Source organism: Alexandromys fortis, unplaced genomic scaffold (assembly GCF_014885135.2).
Source record: "Alexandromys fortis isolate MF-2015 unplaced genomic scaffold, M_Fortis_MF-2015_v1.1 scaffold_25, whole genome shotgun sequence".
Classification (NCBI taxonomy): Eukaryota; Metazoa; Chordata; class Mammalia; order Rodentia; family Cricetidae; genus Alexandromys; species Alexandromys fortis.
Genome location: NW_026067904.1, coordinates 4,515,150 through 4,541,714, shown reverse-complemented (window position 1 = coordinate 4,541,714; position 26,565 = coordinate 4,515,150). Strand labels below are relative to the sequence as shown.

Genomic DNA, 26,565 nt, shown 5'->3' with positions numbered 1-26,565 from the left:
GGGCGCCAGATGAAGGCGTAAGTCACGAACAAGGCCACACCAGTTTGGAGTTATGATTAATAGGGTGTTATTTATTTAAAGGGGAAAACTTACAGATCACCGTCCCAGACAACAGCCATCTGCACAACCAGGAAGGGAGTCTAGTCTCCGGCGGAGCAGGAAGTGAAGAAGAGCGAGCAGAGGAAATAGCCGCTTTTTTAAAGGGAGAGAGGCCACGCCCCAGTGGGCTGGTATCACAGCAGCTATTGGTTGGAGGGGTGGAAGGACCTCCCGCAACAGCAAAGAGTGAAAATAAATATTGACTGTTTAGTACTAAACAAACATGCAGTTCGGCATGACACCTCTGAGAACATCTGACATATCTATGAGCTGTGAAAATTAAGATAGACCTGTATAAATATTTCATAAAGGGTTGTATATGAATCTATTCCCGAGGAGTCATAAACAAACATTCATCCATTCCAGATGAAGGAAAGACAACAGATCAAAGTAAAGACACCATCAAAGTCTAATGTGGTCAGCCAGTAAATGTATTGGGGTTGCTTACAGGAATATTGGATGATGGCCACATGCAGGGGCAGCAATGACAAAGACAGCTGCATCAACACAGCCTGCCACAGCCATGACAAGGGCTCACAAAACCGGAAAACACTGAGCGCAAGGCCTGACTCGTAAGCAGCTTCATTAGTCTGTCTTCTGGGAAGCTCAGCAGCTCTGAGCCTCTTTAGGCGGCTGAGCTGGTGGTCTAAGAGTGTCTCTCAGCAGTCCTGATCCCTGTGGTAAACTTGGAGAGGCAGGGGCCTTGTGTATCTATTCAATTCCAGAGACTTTTTGAACCTTTTGAGGTTTACTTCCAAGTCTCAAGGAGCTCATGTTCTCCACGCCCTCCTCCCCTCAGGCGTAATGTTCGACCTCCCTTTAGAGCATGCTGTGAGAGGTTCTCATGGGATGAGGATACATGTAGCAATCCGTCAGATTTGATCTAGTAGCATCAGTGTTATTCCCTCTAGGAGCAGGGCGGGGGGGGGGAGGGACAAAAAAACGAGGAGGGTCTCCCATATTTATAAACTCCTTTCCTAATTGGTTAAATACATGAAGAACCATGCTTGCCTTTCTAAAGTGTGCCACACATCAAATAAGATACTTGATTAACATCCAAATCATTAATTACTGATAGGCAATGTGGCACCTGCTACCACTCCAAAGCGTCTTCAAAGTGATATTTTATAAAATTCGCGTTTATTCCAAAATATGAGATAGAAGTCAATTTATCAATTAGGAATGCCAGTAAATAAACTTAAGTTAATATAAATAAACCTAACACATTCCAATGTTTATACCTAAACATTTCCAACACGGAAAAGATTGATTGAGTGTATCTAAGCCAGTCACAAATATTTATTTTTTTAAAATGCATCCTTATTTTAAAGAAGAAAGAAAAATAAAACTTTACATGTGGTTTTCAGTCAGTAGACCTGACCAAAGCTGAGTGAGTCATTTAAGACAAAGCAGAATTGGTGCTGAAACTCTAATTCCTTCTGTTAAAGTTTAAAAAGAAGTAGGCTTCCCTCACAGAGATAAAGCCCTCCGGGGTCAATACCACTGAAGTAAAGGGGAAGTTTTAGATAAAACTGTTCCAGGGTGGCCGTTAGAGAAACAAGGCCACTTGAATATTTTTACAATCCATCCTCCCTTCATGGGACAGATTGAATATTTCCATGGTCTTATTAAAGACAATTTCAGAAGTGCTTTTCTGCATCATTGGATGTCATTTTAATCACACCAAATCTTATGGAAATTTATGTTTAATTCTAAAGCATGCCCCACCCACTACCATATTCCAATTAAAGCATGACATTGACACATCCCACCCNCCCCCCCCCCCCCCCCCCCCCCCCGCACGGCTCAGTGTTTAGACTGCACACAATTTCAAAGGCTGGTATCTCTCCAAACCAGGGAGCCTCTTTAACCTATAATTTGCATAATGCATTCATTTTCAGATTAGTCACGTGGTTAATGAGTGTCTTGGAGAATGTCCAGTTTTATCACCTCTGTTGTACTTCCCTGATTTCAGCCACCAGACTCAATTAACAATGCCAGCTATTGCCAAGTGATGTACACAGTATAAATTAGACTTGTTCATTTGTTCCAGAAAACAATCACATCCACTGCAATTTGGAAATTGTTTTCCATCAGTGAGTATAATTAATTGTTAAAATGTGAATCAGCAAGCATTTTCCTTCATCGCACAAACTAGGGTTTCAGCTATTCACTATTCCATGTTTATCACATGCAGTACTTGCTCTTCACAGACTTCATCTCAAATCCTCCAAGAAACGCTATAAATTTTGTAAGGAAGTTCTTCAAATAATGAGGTTGTGTTTTAGAACTTGAATTAGGTAGCAATCTTTTATGAGAATAAATGAGTGTAAAATTGGCTTTTTAATGAAGAAGGGGGGTATGGATTATTCAACATTGTATTTTACTTCTTGCAGTTTAATTAAACTTTGCAAAATAGAACTTATTGAACATCCAGCCTTGATATAAAAATGTTGTTCTATGTCTTTCTGACATACCTATCTCAATTTAAGGGGCTTTATTTTTTTCTTAATTGTGTTATTTTATTTCATTGTCAAAAATTTTTCAGGTTCTAGTTATTAATAATTATGAATTATGAAAAATAAAACTAAGTTTCTTTTTAAAATAGATATTTCTAATGGATACATCAGTCTGTATTATTATTTCACAAACAAAAAGATAGTCATTGAACATCTTAGGTCAAATTAAATTGTAGAAAGCAACCAGTTTACTTGATGAAATTGGGACTTTTTAATTTACAATGTGGCCATCTTCACACATTTTATATACACTATCATATGACCATAGATGAGTTTTATGAGAATAAAATGGAAGAAATAAGCAAGATAATTGAATTCTAAAGTTTTTCCATGCCTATGTTCCACAACTTAGAAGGCTGTAGCAATATGATTGCCAGTTCAGTGGCAACCTAGGTTAACAAAATGTGTTCAAGGCTAGCATACAGTGTTCAGTACCACAAAAAGGAAATAAATAAATAAATAGGCTCTCTGATGCTCAACAGAATAATTTAATGAGAAATATGGAATTATAATTGTCCTCCCAACAATGGCTATTCTTAAGATACAACTCACAGTGACAGAAACAGCGATGAAAAAGATAGCGGGCGTTTGGTCCTGTTAGGTTTTGCCTTCTGAAATTAAAAAACAAAAATACTAAACAGGGCATTTTCTTGCAGTATTTAAGAGGTGGTACTGATTTCACATGTGTTTTATTTTCTTGTTTTAGAAGACAACATCAATGTTTTATTATTTAAATATTAAAAGGCTGAATACATTTCAAATGACAAGACATAAATTGTTTGAATACCTTTTTGGTATTCCTAAGATTACTGAGTGGGTCATTACAGTTCCTTCAGCTATGTTTAACTCAGCCCATAACCCTAAAACAGCATCATGAAAAGAGCTTGTCTGTACCTTCCAGATTGTGGAAGGGGTTAATATCAAAAGGCAGCATCTGTCATGCTCACCTCATTTGTCTTTGCAGGTGTGATGACCTAAGGGTATAAATCAGAGCGGCCAGAGCTTCCTTGTGCAAAGGTCAAGATGATTTGTTTTAAGTTTATTGGCTTAGAAAACACTGAGAAAATACCCTGTAACTTTCCGATGCTGCATGCATTTTTCAGCTCCTATAAATCAAAACCACAGTATTTTTCAAATGGTAAATGCAATTTCTATATGTGAAGTCTTCAGAGCTGCATTCTGAACTTAAATTTATTGTAATAGAACTGCCTTGTTTAGAATTATAGCTGAGATCATTTATTCTTAAAGATTTATATATTACACATCTGAGGATTTAAAAAATAATAATTTTCATATTTCAGTTAAATTTGCAGAAATACAAATGATAGCATCTGTCCTCCTGTGATCCCTGGCTTTCAGGTTTCATTTATATCCATTGTGTTGGCTTTGTTTCTCATGCCCTTTCCACCAGTACCTCTAAATATAAGCTCCGTGTATTTGTGCAAACACAAAAAAGCAAGAACTAAATTATATGATAAAAAAGGTCAAGTTAATTCTTAGCAATACTTTTCAAAAACTCATCAAACCCATCCCATGTATGATTTAAGTCAGTGCTTATTATATATAACACCTGACTTTGCTTCCTGCAAATAAGTACATTTTGTTGCTTACGTAACTTTGATACCCAAAGACCACCAAAGTGATACATTTAAACAAATAATTTGGAGAAGAAAAGAAGTCTTCTCATGAAGAAGCTGCATGTTTATCTAATATTTTCCAGAATACCAATCTTTCAAAATGTCTGTCACCAAATCCTACCTCCATTTAACTGAAAGTCATTTTGAAACTTTGCACATATGATTTACGTCCAGAGAATTTTGTCCACACCCACCCCTTAAATCATGTTATTTTTCAAAAAATTAAATTTTCTTGGACTCATCATTTCCTTCATGTGCTACCTGCATGTGTCGAGTTGAGTTTTAATGGCTGTGCCATCACTACAATGATAACTACATAGAAACGCTCATTTTAAGGGGAAGCCTGCTGACAAAGTGTTATGGAAGTTCACACGCAGTGGTCTCCTTTTCAGTGTGCGTCACAGTTATCTGCAAGGACTGAATGTTCGTGACGAATAAAAAACTCTCGTTAATCTTCATTGTCCTAATGTCATTTACTGTTATATATGAGACCAGGATCCTTTTATTGCCTTTGTGGTTTCTGATTACCAGCAGAGGGGATGTTGGGCTTTCACCTACAGACAAACTTATTAAAATTACTTTATTTATACCTAGATCAAATAAGAATTGTGTACTTATACAAAAGGAAAGACAGGATTGCTCAGAATCCAGAAGCCTCTTCTGTGGATCCTTCTCTCAGGAACGCAGACCTAGCTGTGGAAGCCTAAATGTGCTCTCCTAATATTGAGCAGAAGGTTAAGCTAGATAGAATGGACATGAAGCATAAAGACAGGCTTCGCAATCAAAAGACATCTTACAGAAGACCAATACTGGGCAACAGGACTTGAATTTAATAAAACCTGTGTTTACATACAGAGAAAAGGAACAAGCGTCAGTGAAATTAATACCTTAATGAAGAGAAGCCCAAGTATAATTAGCAGAAAAAATTATTTTCCTCCTATTTAACAAGAAGTCATTGAACAACTTAGAGCAATGAAAAGTGACTGAGGGGAGGGTGTGGCATGCATACACACACATACACACACACGTGTGTTAATAAACACTGACTCTATCTGAACTCTCAAAAGGTCTCTGGAAACATTTTAATGGTGTAGGACTCTTTCTCAAATGTTTGGAAATAATTAAAATTAGACAAATATTTTAAAACAATCTTATGAGGGAAGGAAACTCTCACTGTCAATATCTAAAAGGAAAGAATATGAACAAAGATAAAAATACAAAGAGTGATAAAGAGAAAAATGCCTTTTTTCTAGAAGTCTAAATATTCTAGCAGTTTTTAAAACAATATAGATGGATTAATCCATGAATATGGAATATCTTTTGATTGAATGGAAGAAACTCAACTGGACATCATATATGCAGATAACAAAATGTTTACTAAACTGTACAGTACAATGCTATTAAAACACAAAAATTATAAACTTTGCATGTACATATGAGAATTCTGATGAATTTCACAAACATTTACTGTATGTGTTAGTAGATTTTAAATATGTAGAAAAGCTGGGCAATGGTGGCATATGCATTTAATCCCAGCACTCGAGAGGCAGAGCAAGTGGATCTCTGACTTCAAGGCCAGCCTAGGCTATAGAGTGAGTTCCAGGAGACCCAAGAGTACCAGAGAAAACCTGTCTTTAAAAACCAATGTATACATGCATGTATACAATATATGTGTGTGTATGTGCATGCACCCGCGCATATGATATATACATATATATCAGTCAAAGCATGTTTAAGACTGTGTTCTTCATAATATAACTCTTTTAAAAGTATGGATAACACAGGTATGATGATGGTCCTTAATTATGAAGATTCTTCTGTGATGCATATATATATATATATATATACATATATATTGTCTCAGGAGTATCATTATATGAAGGTACCTCTAGGAGAACTGCTCTATTGCAGCCATTAATTGAAAATGTATCTGAAGGATGTTTAAGGAGCAGAATAAACAGGTGTTTATGGCTATATCCTCTGAAATGAAGCATTCCCACCCAAAAGGAGAAAAGGTTTTTAAGACTACAAAAATAAAAAACATAACAAGACCCAGGAACTTAATTAAAGTTATAAGGTTCAGAAACACATGAAAACCACAAGAATCATAAGGTTCTTCACCAAGGCTTTAATCACTACCAATCTGATAGTCTTCAAGTCTTCAAAATGTCTGAAATTTGTGTGGGAATCTTTACCAATGTAGGTTCTATGAGTCTATAAAAATTCCAGGGTATGGAATTTTTGTCATGTAGGAACCCTTAGTGACCCTCTACATGGCACCTGAGCTACAGCCCTGTAAGTGACTCAAACAAACTGGTTCACTAAGTTAGACATGACTGGAATCATATCTCTGGTAACCTACCTGGAGTCTTAGACATTTGTTTCGGTCTCTCCAGGAAAAGGCACACAACAGTAGGTCAAAGATGGAGACCTGGTGCAGACACTCGCCAACCCCTGTGCTTGCGGCATTTCTATTGTATAAAAATAGCTGTTTATATAGAGGTTGTTATTGACGGTTGCTTTTTCCAAAAAAATTAAAAATAGCTAATTTTAGCTTTGAGAAGTCTTGCTTTTATTTTTAAAGAAAATGTATTTAGCACTATTTCAAACACATGAAAACAGAGGCCCATAATAAACCAATGGCTAGTGGAAACTTACTAGTCTCATTTGGAGTTTGCTATTTCGATGTTTAGTTTACTCCTTGCCTATCATACATATTCTGTTTGTACAGGATATACGTAAATTTATAAAATATTTTTTTCTTTTGTTTGCTTGGCTTTTCGAAGCAGGGTTTCTTTTTTTGTTGATAATTTATTGAGCTCTACATTTTTTTCTCTGCTCCCCTCCCTGCCTCTCTCCTCCCCCTTCAATCCTCCCCCAAGATCCCCATGCTCCCAATTTACTCAGATCTTGTGTTTTTCTACTTTCTACTTTGCATGTAGATTAGATCTATGTAAGTCTCTCTTAGTGTCTGCGTTGTTGTCTAAGTATTTTGACTGTAGTTTTATTCTTCTTTCAAAATTTTAGTTCACAAAATCTGAATGTTTGCAAGGTAAACATTGCATGCTAAAGATTAACTACTTCCCTTTGTGTGAAAATGCACACTATGAACTGTCTTTAATCAATGAATACCAAATCATAGAACATGGACAATTGACATATTAAAATTTTTATCTAGATTATTCCAAATAGATATTATTAAATATCTATCTCCATGTCTTTTTTTCATGTTGAAGAAATGTATCCTGATCCGAACAGCTTCTATGTGAAATATTAGAATATTTTCTCTTTAGGCACCTTAAAATAGACTGGGATAGCACCTTAAATTACTATATTAAATTAAAATTTTTAATAGAAATAATTCATAGTTCTTAACAAAGATTCTCTTCAAATAGTCCATACATTTTAAGCAATTGTTAAAAATATCTCTGAATTTGAGGTCAACCAAAGATTTGGAATGAAGCCTACTAATTTCAAAGCATAAAACCTGAATTAATAAACTACTAATGCTTAAAATTTTCAACAGGTACATAAAACTCTAAATATGTTCCTAATTATGATATTTTAAACTTTCCATTTGAAAATGTGAGAGTGAGCTCAAGGAGGTAAATATCAGCTGTCTAGAGTCTTTTGGGTATGGTTAAATACTGTCTGTGTCGCTTTAACCAGCTAATGTGTAGGTCATACTCTAAGTACACTTTTTTTCTCTTTCAATCTTCATGCAATTGGCTCATTAAGAACCAACAGAAACTAACCATGCTCTTAAAAAGAAATTAGTGAAATAACAGAGAAAATATAATTACAAGCCACTTGACTTTAGAACAGATGTCCCCTAATAATAATCACCAAATAAACAAAATGCTGAGGAGCATTTCTTCTGTAGGTCCACAGCTTCCCTCTGTGAAATAAGAGAATGGTGTATATCTGTTTAGGTGTGTATGTTGACTACAGTGATTTTAATTAGCATTACATCAGTAATTTTATATAATCATAGTTACCATCAAAGATGACTACTTGGGAATTTCAATGGCTATGTGACTATGTAATAATCTGAAAGAGTCCTTTTATTTCTCAGACTGAGCTAAATCCTGTTCTTTGGGGGCATACAGAAGATTATAACGCCTTCTTATTGGAAGACTGCAGCAATCTGAAAGGATGTGATACCTATCCACAGACTGTCATGGTTAAGCTTTCAGTTTGTTAATTTACTGAACTGACTCAATATCTCTGAAGCATCTCTCATATTCCATATGAGATTGTTGTCTTATAATCCATATGGTCTTTACATCCAGGTTCCTAAAAGAAACTTTATATGGCAAGTAGAAGCAAAAATTTTAATCATAATTTGCTCTCCACTCATAGCTTTGGTCTGGGAATGTTTCGGGTAACCATAAGTACTTTACAGTATTCAAGATGAAATAGTAGAAATATAATGCAATAAAGTGATATTCTGGTTAATTTTCATCTACAATGGATGAATATTTTGGAATTTCCAAGAGATCACAAGGCGTAGGTGTCTTCTTCCTGACAGTTTTTGTGTTTACCATTACTTTCCAGTTCAATTGAATTCTACTGAAGAAGTCTAGCATCCATTTTATCTCAAGCAATATGTGAAAGTTACACCTATATTGTCTCTCATAACCATCAAAAGAAATAAAAGCATTATCTCCTTACAAATTAGAAAGCTCAGAGATATAAACCAGCTTGATCAAAGTTGATGGGACAGTAAATAATTTTGCCATTCACTCCCCTGATGTGGGATTTCCCTCTGTATGCTGTAAATATCATTGGTTAATAAAACAACTGGCTTGGCCTGATAGGATAGAACTTAGCTAGGTAGAAAAAACTAAACTAAATGCTGGGAGAAAGGAGGCAGAGTAAAGAGTAAAGCCATGTAGCACTGCTGGACACAGATGCCAAAACTTTACCCGGTAAGCCACAGTCTTGTGTCAATACACAGATTACTAAAATTGGGTTAAATTTAGATATAAGAGTTAGCCAATAAGAATCTAGAGCTAATTGGTCAAGCAAAGACTTACATAATATAGTTTCTGTGTGATTATTTTGGGTCTAAGCTGCTGGGCAGCTGGGAAATAAACAATTATTCTCCTTACAACACTCACCCAATTTCTTCCCCCCCCCCCACTGGGTAAGATGTTTTCACTGCATTCTTTTTATTATTATTATTATTTTATTGAGAATAGGAAAAAAAAGTTTCCACCTCCTCCCAGCCTCCCATTTCCCTCCCCCTCCTCCCACCCTTCTTCCCCTCCCCCCACTCTTCTCCCCCTCCCCCCACTCCTCTCCCCCTCCCTCTCCAATCCAAAGAGCAGTCATGGTTCCCTGCCCTGTGGAAAGTCCAAGGTCCTCCCCACTCCGTCCATGTCTAGGAAGGTGAACATCCAAACTGGCTAGGCTCCCACCAAGCCAGAACATGAAGTAGGATCAAAACCCCTTGCCATTGACCTTGGCTTCTCATCAGTCCTCATTGTTCGCCATGATCAGAGAGTCCAGTTTTATCCCATGCTTTTTCAGTCACAGTCCAGCTGGCCTTGGTGAGCTCCCAATAGACCAGCCCCACTGTCACAGTCGGTGTCACCCAATTTCTTGATCCATCTTTTGTAAACCAGAAATGGATAAGTCTTTGATTATAAATTCAGACACTGTATTGCATTTAGAAAAGTGCTAAGTAAGTCTCTACCACATAGTATAAGAAACAAATAGCAATAAGCCAGAAACATGAAGATGAATATATATATATGTTCTTTCACTTGTAGAACCTATATAAGAATCTATAAATAAATATATATGTTCATATACACACATCTATGAAAAACAGATGATCAATGTTATCAGTAGTTATGCATGTTGATCAAAAAGAATCATTTAAATCCTAAAGCAATTATTCGAAGATATAATAAAGTCAGATATTAAACACTGAAGTGTTTTCCCAGAAAAAGTGATCAAATGCAAGGATGCCAAGATGAGCAAGCATCTGGCACACTCCAGGAGCAATGAGGCCAGTGAGGATAAAATGAATGGGGTCCAACACCAAAGCATCAAATCAGGTACGCAATGCATTCGGTCCTTGAAGACTGATTCATCATTTATTTTTCAGTTTGTGGATTGAAACAAAGGCCCTAAAAATGCTATGCAGGTTGCTTGCCATTTAGCTGTAGCCACGGCCTTATCAAATCATGACTTGTTATTTCATCATCATGGACTTCACAGGACTTAGTCAATATGTCACCTTTTACTACAAGTATAAAATAAAATTAATGAAAGCTTGTGACCAGTAGCATAAGCCACCAGAATTCTAAATAGGAAAGCTCAGTGAGAAGGTAGATAAACACGCATAGAAATTCAGAGAGAAATATGAGCTGAAAAGATAGGAACTAAGTTAAGTCAGAGACACTAATAAAGGAAAAAAAAGAGCCTACCATCTTGGATGCCAAGTTAAAATGATATATGAAATCCAAGTAAAGTCAACCATTAACTATTGTTAATAGCAGTTTATACAGAGAGCTGTAGAGGAAGTGGTAGTTTGAGTAACACTAGAGTCAAGGCCATCTTCTCTAAGGATTTGCACCCATGCTTGGAACTAAAAGTTGAACTGGGCTTTCCTTGGTAAGAAGTAAAGAAGTTGCTCTGGGTTACAGGAACACTCTGGGTTAGTGAGAGGGGCAGAAAAGGGTTACTAGTTACACTTAAACTAAAAGCCAGATTTACTGGAGCTTAGCAAACATGTGAGGAGTTCCATGAAGATTGAAACATCTCCAACCTACTGGGTGTCACGTGAATTACATTTCCCCTCTTCCTCTGCTCAAACATAAAAGAGTCACTATTTAACATAGTCCTTCAAAATCATCTTGATTTCCATCAACAATTATTTCATAGCCTTCTGATATGGGAATCCCCTCTGTATGCTGTGAATATGTTTTATTACCATTGGTTAACAAAGAAGCTCTTTTGGGCATATTAAAATGCAGAATAAAGCAAGGCAGGAATTCCAAGCAGAGATAGAGGAGAAAAGAAGGCAGAGTCAGGGAGACGCCATGTAGCCACTGAAGAAGACAGGCACCCTGGAACCTTGCTGGTAAACCATGAGCCTCATGGTGACACACAGAATACTAGAAATGGGTTAATTTAAGATCTAAGAGCTAGCTAGAAATACACTTAAACTATTGGTCAAACAGTATTGTAATTAATATAGTTTCTGTATGATTGTTTTGGGTCTGGGTGGCCGGGAAACAAACAAGCAGACTCTGCCTACAGATTTTATTCTTTATAATAACAATATTCTACTTTCTTCAACCCTCAAAACCATCTCTTCAGTAGTAATTTCTAGAACACTTCTGTTTTACTCTTTAGAACAATTAGATACATTAATCTGTGCTAATATATAAGTGATTCTACATGGCTTGGGGCCCTACCCGCTGACCCCAAGCATTTACATTTTAACAGGAATTTTCTATGACACAAAGAAGCAAATCTATTAGTTCACATTTTATATGCTAAGTAGGACATTTTAGTGTGATACAAGCTATACAATTTCTCTCAATCCACTTTAGGAAGTTTTTATTCGACCAGAGCTATTGAGACACATAAACAGTGTAGTAAATTTGCTCCTTGCTGGCTAATTGCACTATTTTTTTCAGGGTTTTCTTTGCACGTTAATGTTCACTGTGCTCTGCAGATGCCCTGTTCCTATCGCCAAAGCACTTTGCCCCTGAAATGAGCTCCCTATTTAGAGAAGAACGGCAAGTAATTTAGAAAGAATATTCTATGTGTAGTATTTTATTATGCTTCTTATAGAGCTTGTTACGGTCCTTGCCAATTGCTCAGAAAGAATATGAATCTTTTGGATGAGCATATTTGCAGTGTTCGTGGTATGTAAGTGAAATTAAGGTATAAAATATTAAAATAAGGAAAGAGTTTTCAATCTATTCAACTATGATAGTGTGTCTTCTTTGAAAATAAGGTAAAAAAAAAATACAGCCAGAAAGTTGGTTTTATAAATTTCTGTTCTGTGAAAACCAAATTAATACTATAACAATTAGATAACTTTGCCATGACGGATCTGGATTTATTCAAGTTGTCTTCTTTCCATAAGAAAAGTGGCTGAAGAAAAAAAAAAGAATTGAATAGGTCCTTAAGGCCAACTTAACTAAATTGTGTCCTGCATTAATATAATGAGCTCAAGTCATCATAATGCAATGAGCCAGAAATGGACAACTGGATTCCAGATAAAAAGACACAATCAGCTCTTAGAGACAAGGTGGAAGGGGCAAGCAAAGTAAGGAAGCTTAATGAAAAATAATTCTTGCCTATTTCTCTATAGAACTGATTCCTGCATCTTGTATAATACCTGGAAACTACTTTATAAATATATTAATATTGAATAAAGAGGAAAATCAAGAGGATGAAAAGGGTCAAAAGCAGAAAAATAATGACATTTGCATATTTTTAATTTTTCCAATGAAATTTTCTTCATGCCAATAACTAGCCATGAAAAGTTGTCTACCTTGGTCAACATATTAGTTTAAGGAGATCAACACTGCTTTAATGCTACAAAAAAGGTGGTATGAAATAACTTGAGACACAATCAGCATTTTTTCTCTTCTACTCTTCTGACTAATCAATGTCAAAGCCACTACTCTGACATGGCTTCACAGTTCCTGTTCAGTTTTCAGCACAGGGGCTTTGCTGATTCATGAAGCAAACAAAAGCCAGTTCACTCTGTAAATTGTTGAGTTTTGTCTTTTAATAAAGTATACTTCCATCCTGAGGTCCTGTGATGAACTAAGCTGTCCTTGTCCAATACCTCATGATTTTCTGTGTAATTAGTTCACTGTAGACTCTCATTTGTCCTTTATCTTCCACACCTTTTGAAGAGCACTGGACAGGCATTCTCTCTGTGTGAGCTCATAACATGTTTAATATCATAACTGGTTGTGATGACAGAGGGAGGGAGATAATCATTGATTCATACACAATTTACACAAAATTAAAATACTCTATGTGCAGGAAACACAAGTCCCTCAGGGTTCCATCTATCACCTAATATTTTATCCAGGAACAGCTAGCTGAGACTTTTTGTTTTGCTTTGTTAATTAGTCAGGTCAGGTACTTGAGTTCCTGGTGTTTTGTGTCTGTCTTCAAGTGAAAAACAGTAATCATGAACAGATACATTCAAACTATATAAAGGTGCCAACAAACAGTGCTGTGGACTAAATTCCTAGTCAACACATAAAACCTTGATGTGCATATTTATGTTTTGGCTTTAAGGGAATTTGTCTTTTATTTCAGTAAAAGAAAAAAATACAGCTAGTATTAAAATTCTCTTATAACTATGTGTAGTAATACTTTTAAACTTCAGGTTACAATTAAAAAACTTATCTTTCTTTTGGGTTTTTTGAGACAGGGTTTCTCTGTAGCTTTGGAACCTGTCCTGGCACTCACTCTGTAGACCAGGCTGGTTTCAAACTCACGCAGATCCACCTGTCTCTGCCTCCCGAGTGCTGGGATTAAAGGTGTGTGCCACCACTGTCCCATTTAAGGAATGCATCTTAACAAACAATCCTAGACTATTTTCTCATAATCCTCTAAGGATTCCAGACACTTCCTTGAAAACTCTTCTTGAAGAAGGACTTCTGAATTCTAGAATGGATGCCTGGAAATTGATGCCTGGCACATGAACTTAGTTCAGAGCAAGCAGAGCTTGGAGGAGGGGAGACTGTGCTTCTCCATCCTTTCCGAGTCATTCCATGCAGCGTCTTGCTGCTTTCCTATACCACAGACTGTCTTCACAGGAAAACAGTTTCCTCTGAAGTTTCTCCTAACTTCTCTTCCTGAACTGAAAATACCTGAAGATTTAAACTATGATATTTATATTTTTATTTATGATGGTGAAAACATTGTATTGCTAGATTAGAAATGCCAACTTTGCTCAATGGCTGACATGCAATGGCCAAATCTAAAAATTTATAATATGTGACATGCTCACTTATTGACATAAAGGTTCAGACAACAGGATCTTAATATGAATGTTACTTCTTAATATCTCTAAAATAATTATTCTATGAATAAAATCAAGCTATATTTAGAATTATGTAAAATGTTTAGAGACGTTCCCTTTCAACTCCAATCTAGCCCCATTCTGCTCTATTATTACTAACGTGATTCTTTAATGAAATCTCTTTCCATTGGAAAATTAAGCCAACTGTAAATGTTCATGCCATAGTTATTTTCTATAAATTTGAGACATGGAAATCACTGGTTACTAACTTTGAATATGTGACCAATGGATATGGAGCAGAATCCTTTCTTTGGAAACAACATTGACATAACCAATATTCCTAAGTTCTGTTTTATGGAGAGTCCAAAAACTTCAATTTGATTTTCAGAGTTACCCCAAGATATTTTATGCTATTTGTGGCTATCGTGAAAGGTGATGCTTCTCTGATTTCCCTCTCTGCTTCCTTATCCTTTGTGTATAGGAGGGCAACTGATTTTTTGGAATTGATCTTGTATCCTGCCACGCTACTAAAGGTGTTTATCAGCTGTAGTATTTCTTTGTTGGAGTTTTTGGGGTCACTTATGTACTCTATCATTTCATCTGCAAATAATGAAAGTTTAACTTCTTCCTTTCCAATTTGAATCCCTTTGATCCCCTTATGTTGTCTTATTGCTATTGCTAGAACTTCAAGCACTATATTGAAAAGGTATGGAAAGAGTAAACAGCCTTGTCGTGTTCCTGATTTTAGTGGGGTGGCTTTGGGTTTCTCTCCATTTAATTTGATTTTCAATTGAAATAAAGATTATACTAAGTCAAAGGTGAGGGCAAAAGATAACCCAACAAACTAATTCTTCTCATATTTCAGGAAAATATACCAAGAAATCTCAGTTACTATGATGACAAATATCTCTGGATAAGTACAGAAAATATTCCTTTCCTTTTTCAGAGATAAGTATCCATGATGGGTGCTATTCTTCTAGAATTTGTAAGATCCTCAAGCTATACTAACATGAATTTCCCCTAAAGATGTCATGAAGTCATCAGCTAAAGTATAGCTAAGCAGCTGGAGCAGACACAAAGTAAACTGTCTGAGCCTTTCGCCCATAACCATCAGGATAACAATGGAAAGTCGTTAACCAATATCCCATTACAGAAGCCAAGAAATGAGAAAATGAGAGAGTCAAATTGGCAGCAATAAACTCCTGTTTCCACTTTCAACTTTCTTTCAACACCACCTTGTTTATTTCTAGATAAAAGTTTAATTTCAGCTGTTATCACTGAAAGTCCAGGCAGCCTAATTGCAAGAAACAAATGTTCTCTCAGCCTATCTGCAAGAGTCATCACCATACATGACACATTTATTCCTTGTAACAAAGATGCTGATAACATATGTACATCTATTACCTTATTCCAGAAATTACATGAAGGACTTGTATGCAAGGCCAGTTTATCCAACACCACTCACTACACAAAGATGAAAAATAATGAACAACAAAGTACATTTGTGATATCATAAAATGTATATTATATTATCCCAGCAAGATGCAATATTCAGAGCTTTTAGCCAGAGATTCCCCCTTGTCTATAGCTGAAAGTGAGTGACAAAAAGCTAACAGCATCCCAAAATTAAGATATTTCAAATATCAACTGAGAGAACAATCAATCACTGAAGCTGATCACTTCTCAAACTGCACAAAGTAATTATTTCAGAAACAAAATTCAATTCCTCAGAGAATTCATCAGGTCAATAGTATTCCAATTTGCTATTAAATTAAATCTTATTAATTCAGTTAGCCTAAGAGGAGGTCTTAGGGAACCATTAGACTTGTTTAAAGGTAATCTTTTGGGGCCTGGAAAGATGACTTCACAGTTAAGAGCACTTGTTGGCCTTGTAGAGCAGCAGTGTTCACTCTCGAAGACCCAAATAGTTGTTCACAACAACCCGTAATTCCAGCTCCAGGGTTTCCTTTGACCTCTGTGGGCACCAGCCACACATATAATACACGTGTATATATGTAGGTAAAACACTCACACACAAAATAAAATATATAAATATCAAAAAATAAAACTATGGCATTTTGATTATTTCAGCAACATAATTCATCCACATGTTCTGTAGAATTTTCAGGAAGGAGTACAAAAGCGCTATCGAAGAGATAATTTCATGTGTCAATCTCCTGATGAAGACTAAAAACTAGGAGATGTTACTCCTGCACAAAAACTGTTCATCGGGAGAGAAAAAGCAACGGAAGTGACTGGGAATGGAGAATACAGTGATGAAGAGCAAAGGGCTTCCATTCCGCCAGCAAATCTACGTAAGGAGCCCAGCAGTTCTGTTCTTTGCTTGCAGGAAAGTAAAGCTCAGTGCAACCTTAAGCTCAGTGCATTTCTAACCAAAGAATCCAATGATGGACTCTGCTTGAGAATTTCCAGCTCTCTCTAAAGCAGTTTTCTGAATGAGTAAAGCAATTTTAAAGGCATCATTCTTGTTTCAAACATGGGAGGAGGCTTGTTCCTCGCAGCAGGGTTTCCCTACTGCTATGCTGGGAAGAAAACTACACTAGAGGAAGTTAGCATGCTGGATTTGGGACACAAATCATACTTTGACTCAGTGTGTCTCAGTTTCTTCATCTACAAACAAGGATGCTAAGTGAAATTATACCTAGACTTAAATGCTTCTCCAAATACATCTTTGAGAAAAGAAACTAATTCTACAAAAGGAAACCACAGACTGAAAATGTGATCAAGTGTGTACGTAATCATATCAGCTATAAAACTCAGAGCAAAGGTTTTTAATTCTTTCTTTTTCTAATGGAAAATGTCCATTAGTGAATCCATAAATCAGCATAATGGATCCCCACAATCATTTACCAGAACAACTTGAACAAAGTATAAAATATGAAAGTGCATTATGAGAAGAAAGGACAAATACTGTCTCATGACTCAGAAATTTATATAGATATATTCATGTGTATATACACTGGGTGATAGAACAAATTACACTTTTATTCTCTAGCATTATCAATAGTGCTTAAAAGTACCACTTATTTACAGTGTATTTATTTAAACTAAATGAGAAAAGCAGCTTTTACTTACCGATCGTGGGGTCATGATAATCTGGAAACTGGTGGCTTATAAACTGCATTGTCACTGCTGAAGAAGAGAAAACAGTCAGCCCTTCCCTATAAATTATTCATCAACATAGCCCTGCATTTTCATCTCTTCTGCTAAGTAGCTCTCCTGTATGAGGGACTACATTAATTATATGACATTAGCTAACACATGATAATGATGGTAATAACACATAGTTACAAAAACAACAAGATCTATACTATATATTTGTACTAAATATGTTCAAAGCTTAAGTGTGTTTAATACCTAGTGTTAGAAGAATATGACCTAGTGATAGAGCCTCTCAGTTAGCTCTGATTAGTTGATGGTTGTTAAGAAGCCTCTGGAATTTTTTTGGTCCTGAGTCTTATGATACTGGCTGAATCTATGTCACTCCATGAGTGGTCAGAATCTCGCACCAAATTGAACAATGAATGAAAGATTCGGTGCATCTAAACTGAAATGAAATACCTTCGCTCTGTCTCTAGAAATTGAGGAATACACACCTGTTTGCTGAAGTGAGAAACTGCCTCAACATACATCCTTTGACAAATCCATTTGGCTGATTTAGGCTACAATGTTGAAAATATCCTTACATCCTCCCCTCTTACACCCTCCATACAATGATCTAAATATCCAGTTTACCTGAAACACCTTTGCAGTATGTCTAGATGCCTTCTTTCTCAGCATCAGTTCAGAGTACTATCCTCTTTAAACTGCTTTCTTTCTGTAAATTCGGACTTACAAGACAAGTCACAATGGTACCCTAACAGTCATTCAGCAGCCTGTTTGTCACTGACCTCTAGGGTAAAGACCACAGCCTTGAAAACAGCATTAGCCCGTAGGGGTTTTAATGGCTATCCTATCTCTCAGGCCAAGTGTTTATCTTGTATTCAAAACTTGTGAGCTAATCTCCTTGAGCAAGCCTTTGCTACTTATTCTAGAATAGCATCAGCACTGCACCAGATCTCACTTTACAACTAACACTGAACCAGACTTATCTTAACCCTCTTCTCACTGAAACCTCAACTTTAGAACTTTGGTGCTGTATTTTTTTTTTTTTTTTTAACAACCGAGTTCCTGCAAGAATTTTGTTGATTCTGTTTAGAGAGACTCTTCCACCATTTCACACTGATGATCATCTCACTAGGAAATGTTCTTTCAGGACCATCTAACATATTTTTTATTCCCAGCTGGTGGCACTGGCTTCGGAGGGTGTGAAAATGTTATGAGGTGGGACCTAGATGGAGGAAACGAATCCCAGGTGGTGTGGCTTTGAGAGTGGAGCTTGTCTCCAGTCCTTTCCTAGCTCTATGCCTCCTGACTGTCAGGTGAAGAACCAGCTCCTCCAGCAAGTCCCTCTCTGCAGTGCATCACGCCCCTCTGTGCCTGTAGTTCATGATCCTAGAGAAGCTAAGTAATAAGGTGAACCCAAAGAAAAACATATATAGATCCTCCTGGAAATTGGAAGCAGACAATATTGCCGGACAAAAGTTGGGAGCACTGGGGTAAGGTGGGGTGGAGGGAAGGGGAGAGGGGGAGAGAGAAGGGAGAAAGGAGGGATTGGGAAAAGCTTGGGGGAGTGGGATGGTTGAGATGGAGGAAGGGTGGATATGGGGAGCAGGAAAGAAGATATCTTAGTTAAGGGAGCCATTTTAGGGTTGGCAAGAGACTTGGCTCTAGAGGGGATCCCAGGTGTCCAAGGGGATGTCCCCAGCTAGGTCCTTGGGCAGTAGATGAGAGGGTGCCTGAACTGGCCTTGTCCCACAGCCACACTAATGAATATCTTGAATATTACCATAGAACCTTTGTCCGGCAATGGATGGAGATAGAGACAGAGACCCACATTGGAGCACTGGACTGAGCTCCCAAGGTCCAGGTGAAGAGCAGAAGGAGGAAGAAGATGAGCAAGGAAGTCAGGGCCATGAGGGGATTGTTCACACACTGAGACAGTGTGATTGATCTAACAGGAGCTCACCAAAGCCAGCTGGACTGGGACTGAACAAGCATGTGATCAAACCAGACTCTGTGAATGTGGCTGACAATGGTGGCTGACTGAGAAGCCACTGATAATGGCACTGGGACTTGTTTCTACTGCATGTACTGGCTTTTGGGGACCCTAGTCTGCTTGGATGCACACCTTCCTAGGCCTGGATGGAGTGGGGAGGGCCTTGGACTTCCCACAGGGCCCTCTCTTAAGACTAGAGGGGGAGGGAGGAGGGGGAGTGGGGAAGTGGGAGAGGAATGGGAGGATCAAAAACATTCCTCTTAGCACTGCTTTCAGAGTGTCCCATAGGTTTGGGTATGTTGTGTCTATTTTCATTGAATTCAAGAAAGACTTTAATTTCTTTCTGATTGAGATTTTGTTAAATGACATATGTAAAGAAGCTAACAAAATTCTTAAAGTTAGATCTTTAAACTTAATGCCAAAAAAGAGCATATAATTTTTCTCATCAAAATTATAGGCCAAGAAAACCCACCTAACCCCCATGACCTCAGAAGAACTCTGAAGCACAGGCTGCAATTGTACAAAGCAGACCAAGAAGTGAGTGATCACCCAAACAGTTGGGAAGCTCACTCTCTAAGCCCTAGATACTGGGGCAAAATCCCAGCCCCTCCTGCACCTGCCTCAAATTTACTGGCCAGCTGGTAGCAAGCTTCCTGTAGGTATGCTGCTCCAATACCCACACCCCCATCGATTGGACCCTGAAAGTTATAAATCCCGAAATTCACCCATTAACTGCAATGTCAGAGGAACTCTGAAGCACAGACTGGAACTGTACAGAGTGAACCAAGAGAACAAACCAAGAGAGGAGACCAAAAGAACCCTCAGCAGCTCCCTGAAACACAGACAGCAACTGCACAGAGCAGACCAAGAGCAACTCCCTAAGACACAGACAGCAGCTGCAAGGATCAAGAGGCAAAGACACTGCTGGCACCAAATGGAGGGAGACATGGGTAGGCACAAATGCAAGAATTTATTCAACAACCCAAAAAGCAACATGGTAACACCAGAACCCAGTGGTCATACAACAGGAAGACTTGATCATTCTAACTCAGAAGAAGCAGAAAACAATTTTAAATATAACTTTATGAAAATGATAGCCACTCTTAAAGAAGAAATGAAAAATTCCCTTAAAGAAACAGAGGTAAAAACAAACAAAAATCAGAAGAAATCAAAAAATCAAGAAACCCAAAGAAACTAAAAGACAACAATCAAACTAGTGAAGCAAATGGTTCAAGACTTGAAAAATGAAATGGATTCATTAAAGAAAAAACAAACCAAGAGAATTCTGGAAATGCACAACCTGGGTAAATGAATGGGAACTACAGATGCAAGCAAAACCAACAGAATAGAAGAGATGAAAGAGAGAATCTCAAGTATTGAAGGTACTATAGGGGAAATAAATTCACAAATCAAAGAAAATGTTAAATCCAGCAAATTGTTAACACTGGACACCATTGAAAAGACCAAATCTAAGAATAATAGGGATAGAAGAAGAATTCCAGCTCAAAGGCACAGAAAATATATTCAACTAAATCATACAAAAAAAACTTTCCCAACCTAAAAAAAAAATGTATGTCTATGAAGGTCCAAGAAGCTTACAGAACACCAAATACATTGAGCCAAAACAGAGTCCCCTTGGCATATAATAATCATAACTGAAAGCATACAAAATAAAGAAAGGATATTAAGAGCTGCAAAGGAAAAAGGCCAAGTAACATATAAAGGCAAACCTATCAGAATTACACTCGACTTCTCAATGGAAACCCTGAAATCCAGAAGGTCCTGGAGAGATGTATTGAAGACACTAGAGACCACAGATGCATGTCCAGACTACTATACCCAGCAAAGCATTCAATCACCATCGATGGAGAAAACAAGATATCCCGTGACAAAACCAGACTTAATCAATACCTATGCACAAATCCAACTATACAGAAAGTACTAAAAGGAAACCTCCAACCCAAGGAAACTAACTGCACCCACAAAAACACATACAAAAGATAACCTCACACCAGAAAACCTCAAAGAAGGGAAACACACAAACTTTACCACCAAAAAATAACAGGATTTAACAACCACTGATCATTAATATTGCTTAATATCAATAGACTAAGTTCACCTATAAAAAGACACAGGCTAAGAGAATGGATACAACAGCAGAATCCATCCTTCTGCTGTATACAAGAAATACAACTCAATTTCAAAGACAGGCATTACTCAGAGTAAAGATTTGGGAAAAGATTTTCCAATCAAATAGACCCAAGAGACAAAGAGGTGTAGCTATCATAATATCTAACAAAATAGACTTCAAACTAAAATCAATCAGATGAGATGGTGAGCAACACCTCATACTCATCACAGGAAAAATTAATCATGATGAAGTCTCAATCCTGAATATTTAATCCATTTGGACTTGAGTTTTGTGCATGGTAATAGATATGGATCTATTTTCATTCTTCTACAGGTTGACATCCAGTTATGCCAGCACCATTTGTTGAAGATGCTTTCTTCCTTCCATAATCAGGTGTTCATAGGTTTGTGGGTTAAAATCCGGGTCTTCTATTCTATTCCATTGGTCGACTTCTCTGTTTTTATGCCAAGACCAAGCTGTTTTCAATACTGTCGCTCTGTAATAGAGTTTGAAATCAGTGGGGTGTTGAAGTCTCTTATTAGTGTTTGGGGTTTGATATATAATTTAAGCTTTAGTAATGTTTCTTTTACATATGTGGGTGCTCTTGTATTTGGGGCACAGATGTTCTGGCTTTTTGGAACCCATTCTCGTTGACCAGATACCATGCTCAGCCTAGATATACTGGGGAGGGCCTTGGTCCTGCCTTAAAGCAATGTGTTAGACTTTGTTGACTCTCAATGGGAAGCTTTACCTTCTCTGAGGAGTTGATGGGGGTGGGGTACAGGGAAGGTGGAGGGAATGGAAGAAGAGGAAGGAGTGGGAACTGGGATTGATATGTAAAATGAGAAGATAAATTTTAAAAAACTATATCAAATATGATCTAAATTTAACATTAATTTCCTTGTAAATGATGTTTTTCCATTAAATTTCTTCACTACTAAAAATCTATTTGTCTAAGAAGACAAAGAACAAAGATTATCATTCAATTAAAATGCCTTTAAATAATTTAAACAAGAAAAATATGTTGCATAGTAAAAGTTTTAAATATTTATGTCTCTTAACATTTAGTGAGCCTCTACTAGGTAGTAGAAGATGACCATAGAAAATTAGTAGGTTCCATCTTTCAAATGTATTGAATCCAAGACATATTTTAAAATTTCTAAATTAGAAAATTCAGACACATGCATGCAGGAATAAGAAGGCTGATTGAAAGGTGTCTGGGTATAAACAGAATTATGAGAATACTAGTTTCCCACTTGTCTTAAGGGGATGCCTAGTGTAGAGGGAAAATGGCTGCAGTACAGTTCTTGACTTCCCATTTATGTCAAAGTGTAGACCAGAGGAACAGGATCCTTTCATCAAAGATGTCTCCCACACCCTCAGGCACCAGAGTGGTAAGAGAGTGAAGAGAGAATTCCTAGATACTTGCATGAGAAGATATTGGAGGAAATGTTGCAAACACTATATATAACACTATATATTCCTCCATGTGCTTTCTGTGTCATAACTTGCTTATTTGCCAACCTTGTCTATATTGTAGCTGCAGTAAATATCAAGAGGAAAAGAAAATATATCTTGTAAAAAGATAACAGGCTCAAACACACAGGGTAGGGAACAAGATTCAAGAGTCAAAGAAAATGTGAAATTTTCAAATTTAAGAAAATAAAATGTCACCCTTTTCTTCTATCAAAGAGCAACAATTGCTTAACCCCATCTTGGTCTTCATATCTTCTGATATCCTTTGAGTTTCTACAAAGAATCCTTTAGAACTTTGTAAGCACAAGTATCTTTTACAAGTCACTGAATTCCTCAAGAAGCCATTACAAGAAATTACACTTGTTTACATTTCTGTAGATAGCAGACTATATACTGGTGATTTTATAAGCAATTATTTACATGGGAGGTATATGAATTGCTGACTGTAATGTTCTCGCTTAGGTGAACTGAACAGCCATCAAGAAGATCAAGGAACAGCAACAGGAGACAAATCCTGCTTTGTGGTGTGATCACTCACACTGCTGTGGTAACTGGTTTTCATTGATTTGTGGACAGAATGTATACGCTTGGAGAGGAAATTTGATGAGAAAAGTTGAGTCATTGACTGTAAACATAATACAAAAAATTAGAAGTGAAGAGAAAGAACTTTTTTAACTAAGGCACTATCTTTTGATTTCTAAGATCACTGCAAGTACTTTTTAATACCTGCATAGGGAACAAGGATATTCCTCCTCTGTAGATATGAGAATTTATGAAAAGTTATCTACAGCGTGAGAAAATATTCATAGAGTTTATATAAAACACTTTTGCTTTATTGGTGTTTTCTTAACATATTTTGTGCAACTGTAATGATTCATAAAACTTTATAAAATATTCAGTAAATACACACAATGAGTAATGACCCTAAACAGATTAAACTTCCATACAATAATAGTAATAGGTTTAAAACAATAAAAGTAAACCTATTTTATTTGATCTCTCCTTCCTATGACTGTCTTAATTTAAATTTTCATTTTATTATCAGGAATTTCCATAATTTACTATTTCACTTTCTACTCAACCTTAAATCAACTGTTCTTCCTTTGCATAATGCAGGATTAAACCATCAAATTTACGTTTCTGAGAAATCTGACAATATCATATATTATCCTCCTTAGAATGTTAGCAGTTTATGGCCAGAGGCAGACTGTCAGTTATATAAAAGAAAAATCATAAAGAGAAAAGAGTTATTTTCTACAGAGGAAAACACAAAACAACAGAAAGTCTGCAGAGAAGCAGACAACTCATCACCAATTCACCTAACCACACCCACCCTTCGGATGGAATCTGATTACTTATGGAAAGCACTAGACTGAAGCACTCTGGATAATGATATAATCTAATAGCAGAGGCAGAGGACAGGCAGTCCCCACTGTCCCTTTGGGAACTGAAGGCCTGAGATGAGAAATATGAAACTAAAAGACTGACTGCAAGGGATTAGTCAGATTTCTCTCATTTACAGGGTTTGTTAGGTCTTGAAAAAGTTACTTAAACCTACCATTTTTATTTTATTGTAAGCAAAAAAAAAACAATAAATGGAGGAAAGACATATTAAAGCAGGCTCTAGATTATACATCCTGCCATGCTTCATTCTGTATTCCGTTTCCACCACCAGCACCACCAGCACCATTACCATCATCATCCCTTCTTCAACTGCATGAGATGTAATTCTCTCACCTTTTACTTCAGTCTCCATCAAGTTACTCTTTTCTAGTTGTTCTAGTCTTCTGGACTTCATAACTTCATTACACCCCTCCCAAGGAGACAACTTCATTAATGCTCTTATCTATGCCTAGACTACTCTACCTTCACATATCTGTGGGACTAAGTCTCATACATTTCATATGACTCACATAGAGATTCCTTGGTAGGTGTTCCATCATCTCTAAATTTAAATCAAAATTCATTCCTTCTTTAAGGGGGAACACTCCTTCATTGCTGGTAGGACCCCAAACTTGGAAATCAGTATGGCGATTTCCCAGAAAACTGAGAATCAATCTACCTCAAGACCCAGAAATACAACTCTTGGGTATATACCCAAAGGATGGACGCTCATACCACAAGGACATTTGCTCAAATATGTTCATAGTAACATTATTCATAATGGTTTCCAGGTTTCCAGAACCTGGAAACAATTTAGGTGTCCCTCAACAAAAGAATGGATAAAGAAGATGTGGTACATTTATACAATGGAGTACTTACTACTCAGTGGTTAAAAAAAAGTGACATCTTAAAATTTGCAGGCAAATTGATGTAACTGGAAAGAACCATACTAAGTGAGGTAACCCAAACCCAGAAAGACAAACACAGAATGTACTCACTTATAAGTGGATATTAGATGTAAAGCAAAGGATAACCAGCCTACAGAGAAACTAGGTAACTAGGTAACAAAGCAAACCCTAAGAGAGGCATTCTTGGATCCCCCTAGGAAGGGGAAATAGACAAGAATTCCTGAGAAAATTGGGAGCATATGGTGGGAGAACAGAAGGGAAGGAGAGGGATGAAGAGGAGGGGGAGGAGACCATGAGGAGACAGGATGGCCAAGATGGGGGAAGAACAGAAAAGGAGAGCAAGAAAACAGATTTTTGATTGAGGGAGCCATTATGTGGCTTCGAGAAACCTTGCACTAAGGAAATTCCCAGAAATCTACAAGGATGACTAAGACCCTAAGCAATAGTGGAGAGGGTACCTGAACTGGCCTTCCCCTGTAATCAGACTGATGACTACCTTAATTGTCATCATAGAAACTGATGGAAGTGGATGCAGAGATCCACAGCTAGCTCTGGGCAGAGCTCCTCCCAAAGTCCAGTCAAAGAGAGGTATTTTTCTGCACTGGTGTTATGGTGACTTCTAAGCGCAAAACGCACATCCGTAATTTACATTCAAAAACATGAAATGCAGTAACAAAATCAAATGTAAAAATAGTAAAGGGTCCCATTTTCTGACCCAAATATTATAACCCACCTATGAATAAAATCATCATGAGTAAAAGAAAGAATATCTAATAATGCAATTTACTTGTTCATTAGCCATGAGACATTTACTAAGATAAAGCTGTTTCTCTATTCTCCCATATGTATGTAGACAGGGTAGAGAGTGGGTGGGGAGGGAAGGGCCTAGACTTGAAGGATAATGGACAAATTGAATGATGTACCATTTGGGTGAGGGATGATGCTAAACTGGAGTTTGAGAGGAGAGCTGACTCTTCAGTTCCCCATTTTCTGAATATTTCCCTTGCACAGAATTCCTTCTGTTACTTCGATATTTTTCATAAACTACCCCTAATAGAAAGAAATTGTGCTTTCCAGTCTTTAGAACATCTATTTATCTTCACTGACTGATATTAGCGAATGACTGATGAGGCACAGAATTGCAGTGGGTATTGAAACTCAATATTACCAGTCAATGCTTATTTGCTCTGTGCTGACAATTTTGTACTCGGTGAAACAAAAAAGAAAAATAGACATTTTTTTCAACAATCTCTTCTGAAGTCTTTGTCATTTATG

The 26,565-nt window shown here is 37.0% G+C and overlaps 1 protein-coding gene across 1 annotated transcript in view; it reads right to left on the bottom strand.

The window, feature by feature from the left end:
* Rit2 (Ras like without CAAX 2) overlaps window positions 1-26,565 on the bottom strand; it is a 286,249-nt gene that overhangs the window by 206,787 nt on the left and 52,897 nt on the right. Inside the window, exon 2 of the mRNA XM_050135106.1 lies at window positions 17,370-17,426. Within this exon, the coding sequence (XP_049991063.1) occupies window positions 17,370-17,426 (57 nt within the window). The remainder of the gene's footprint in view (window positions 1-17,369; window positions 17,427-26,565) is intronic.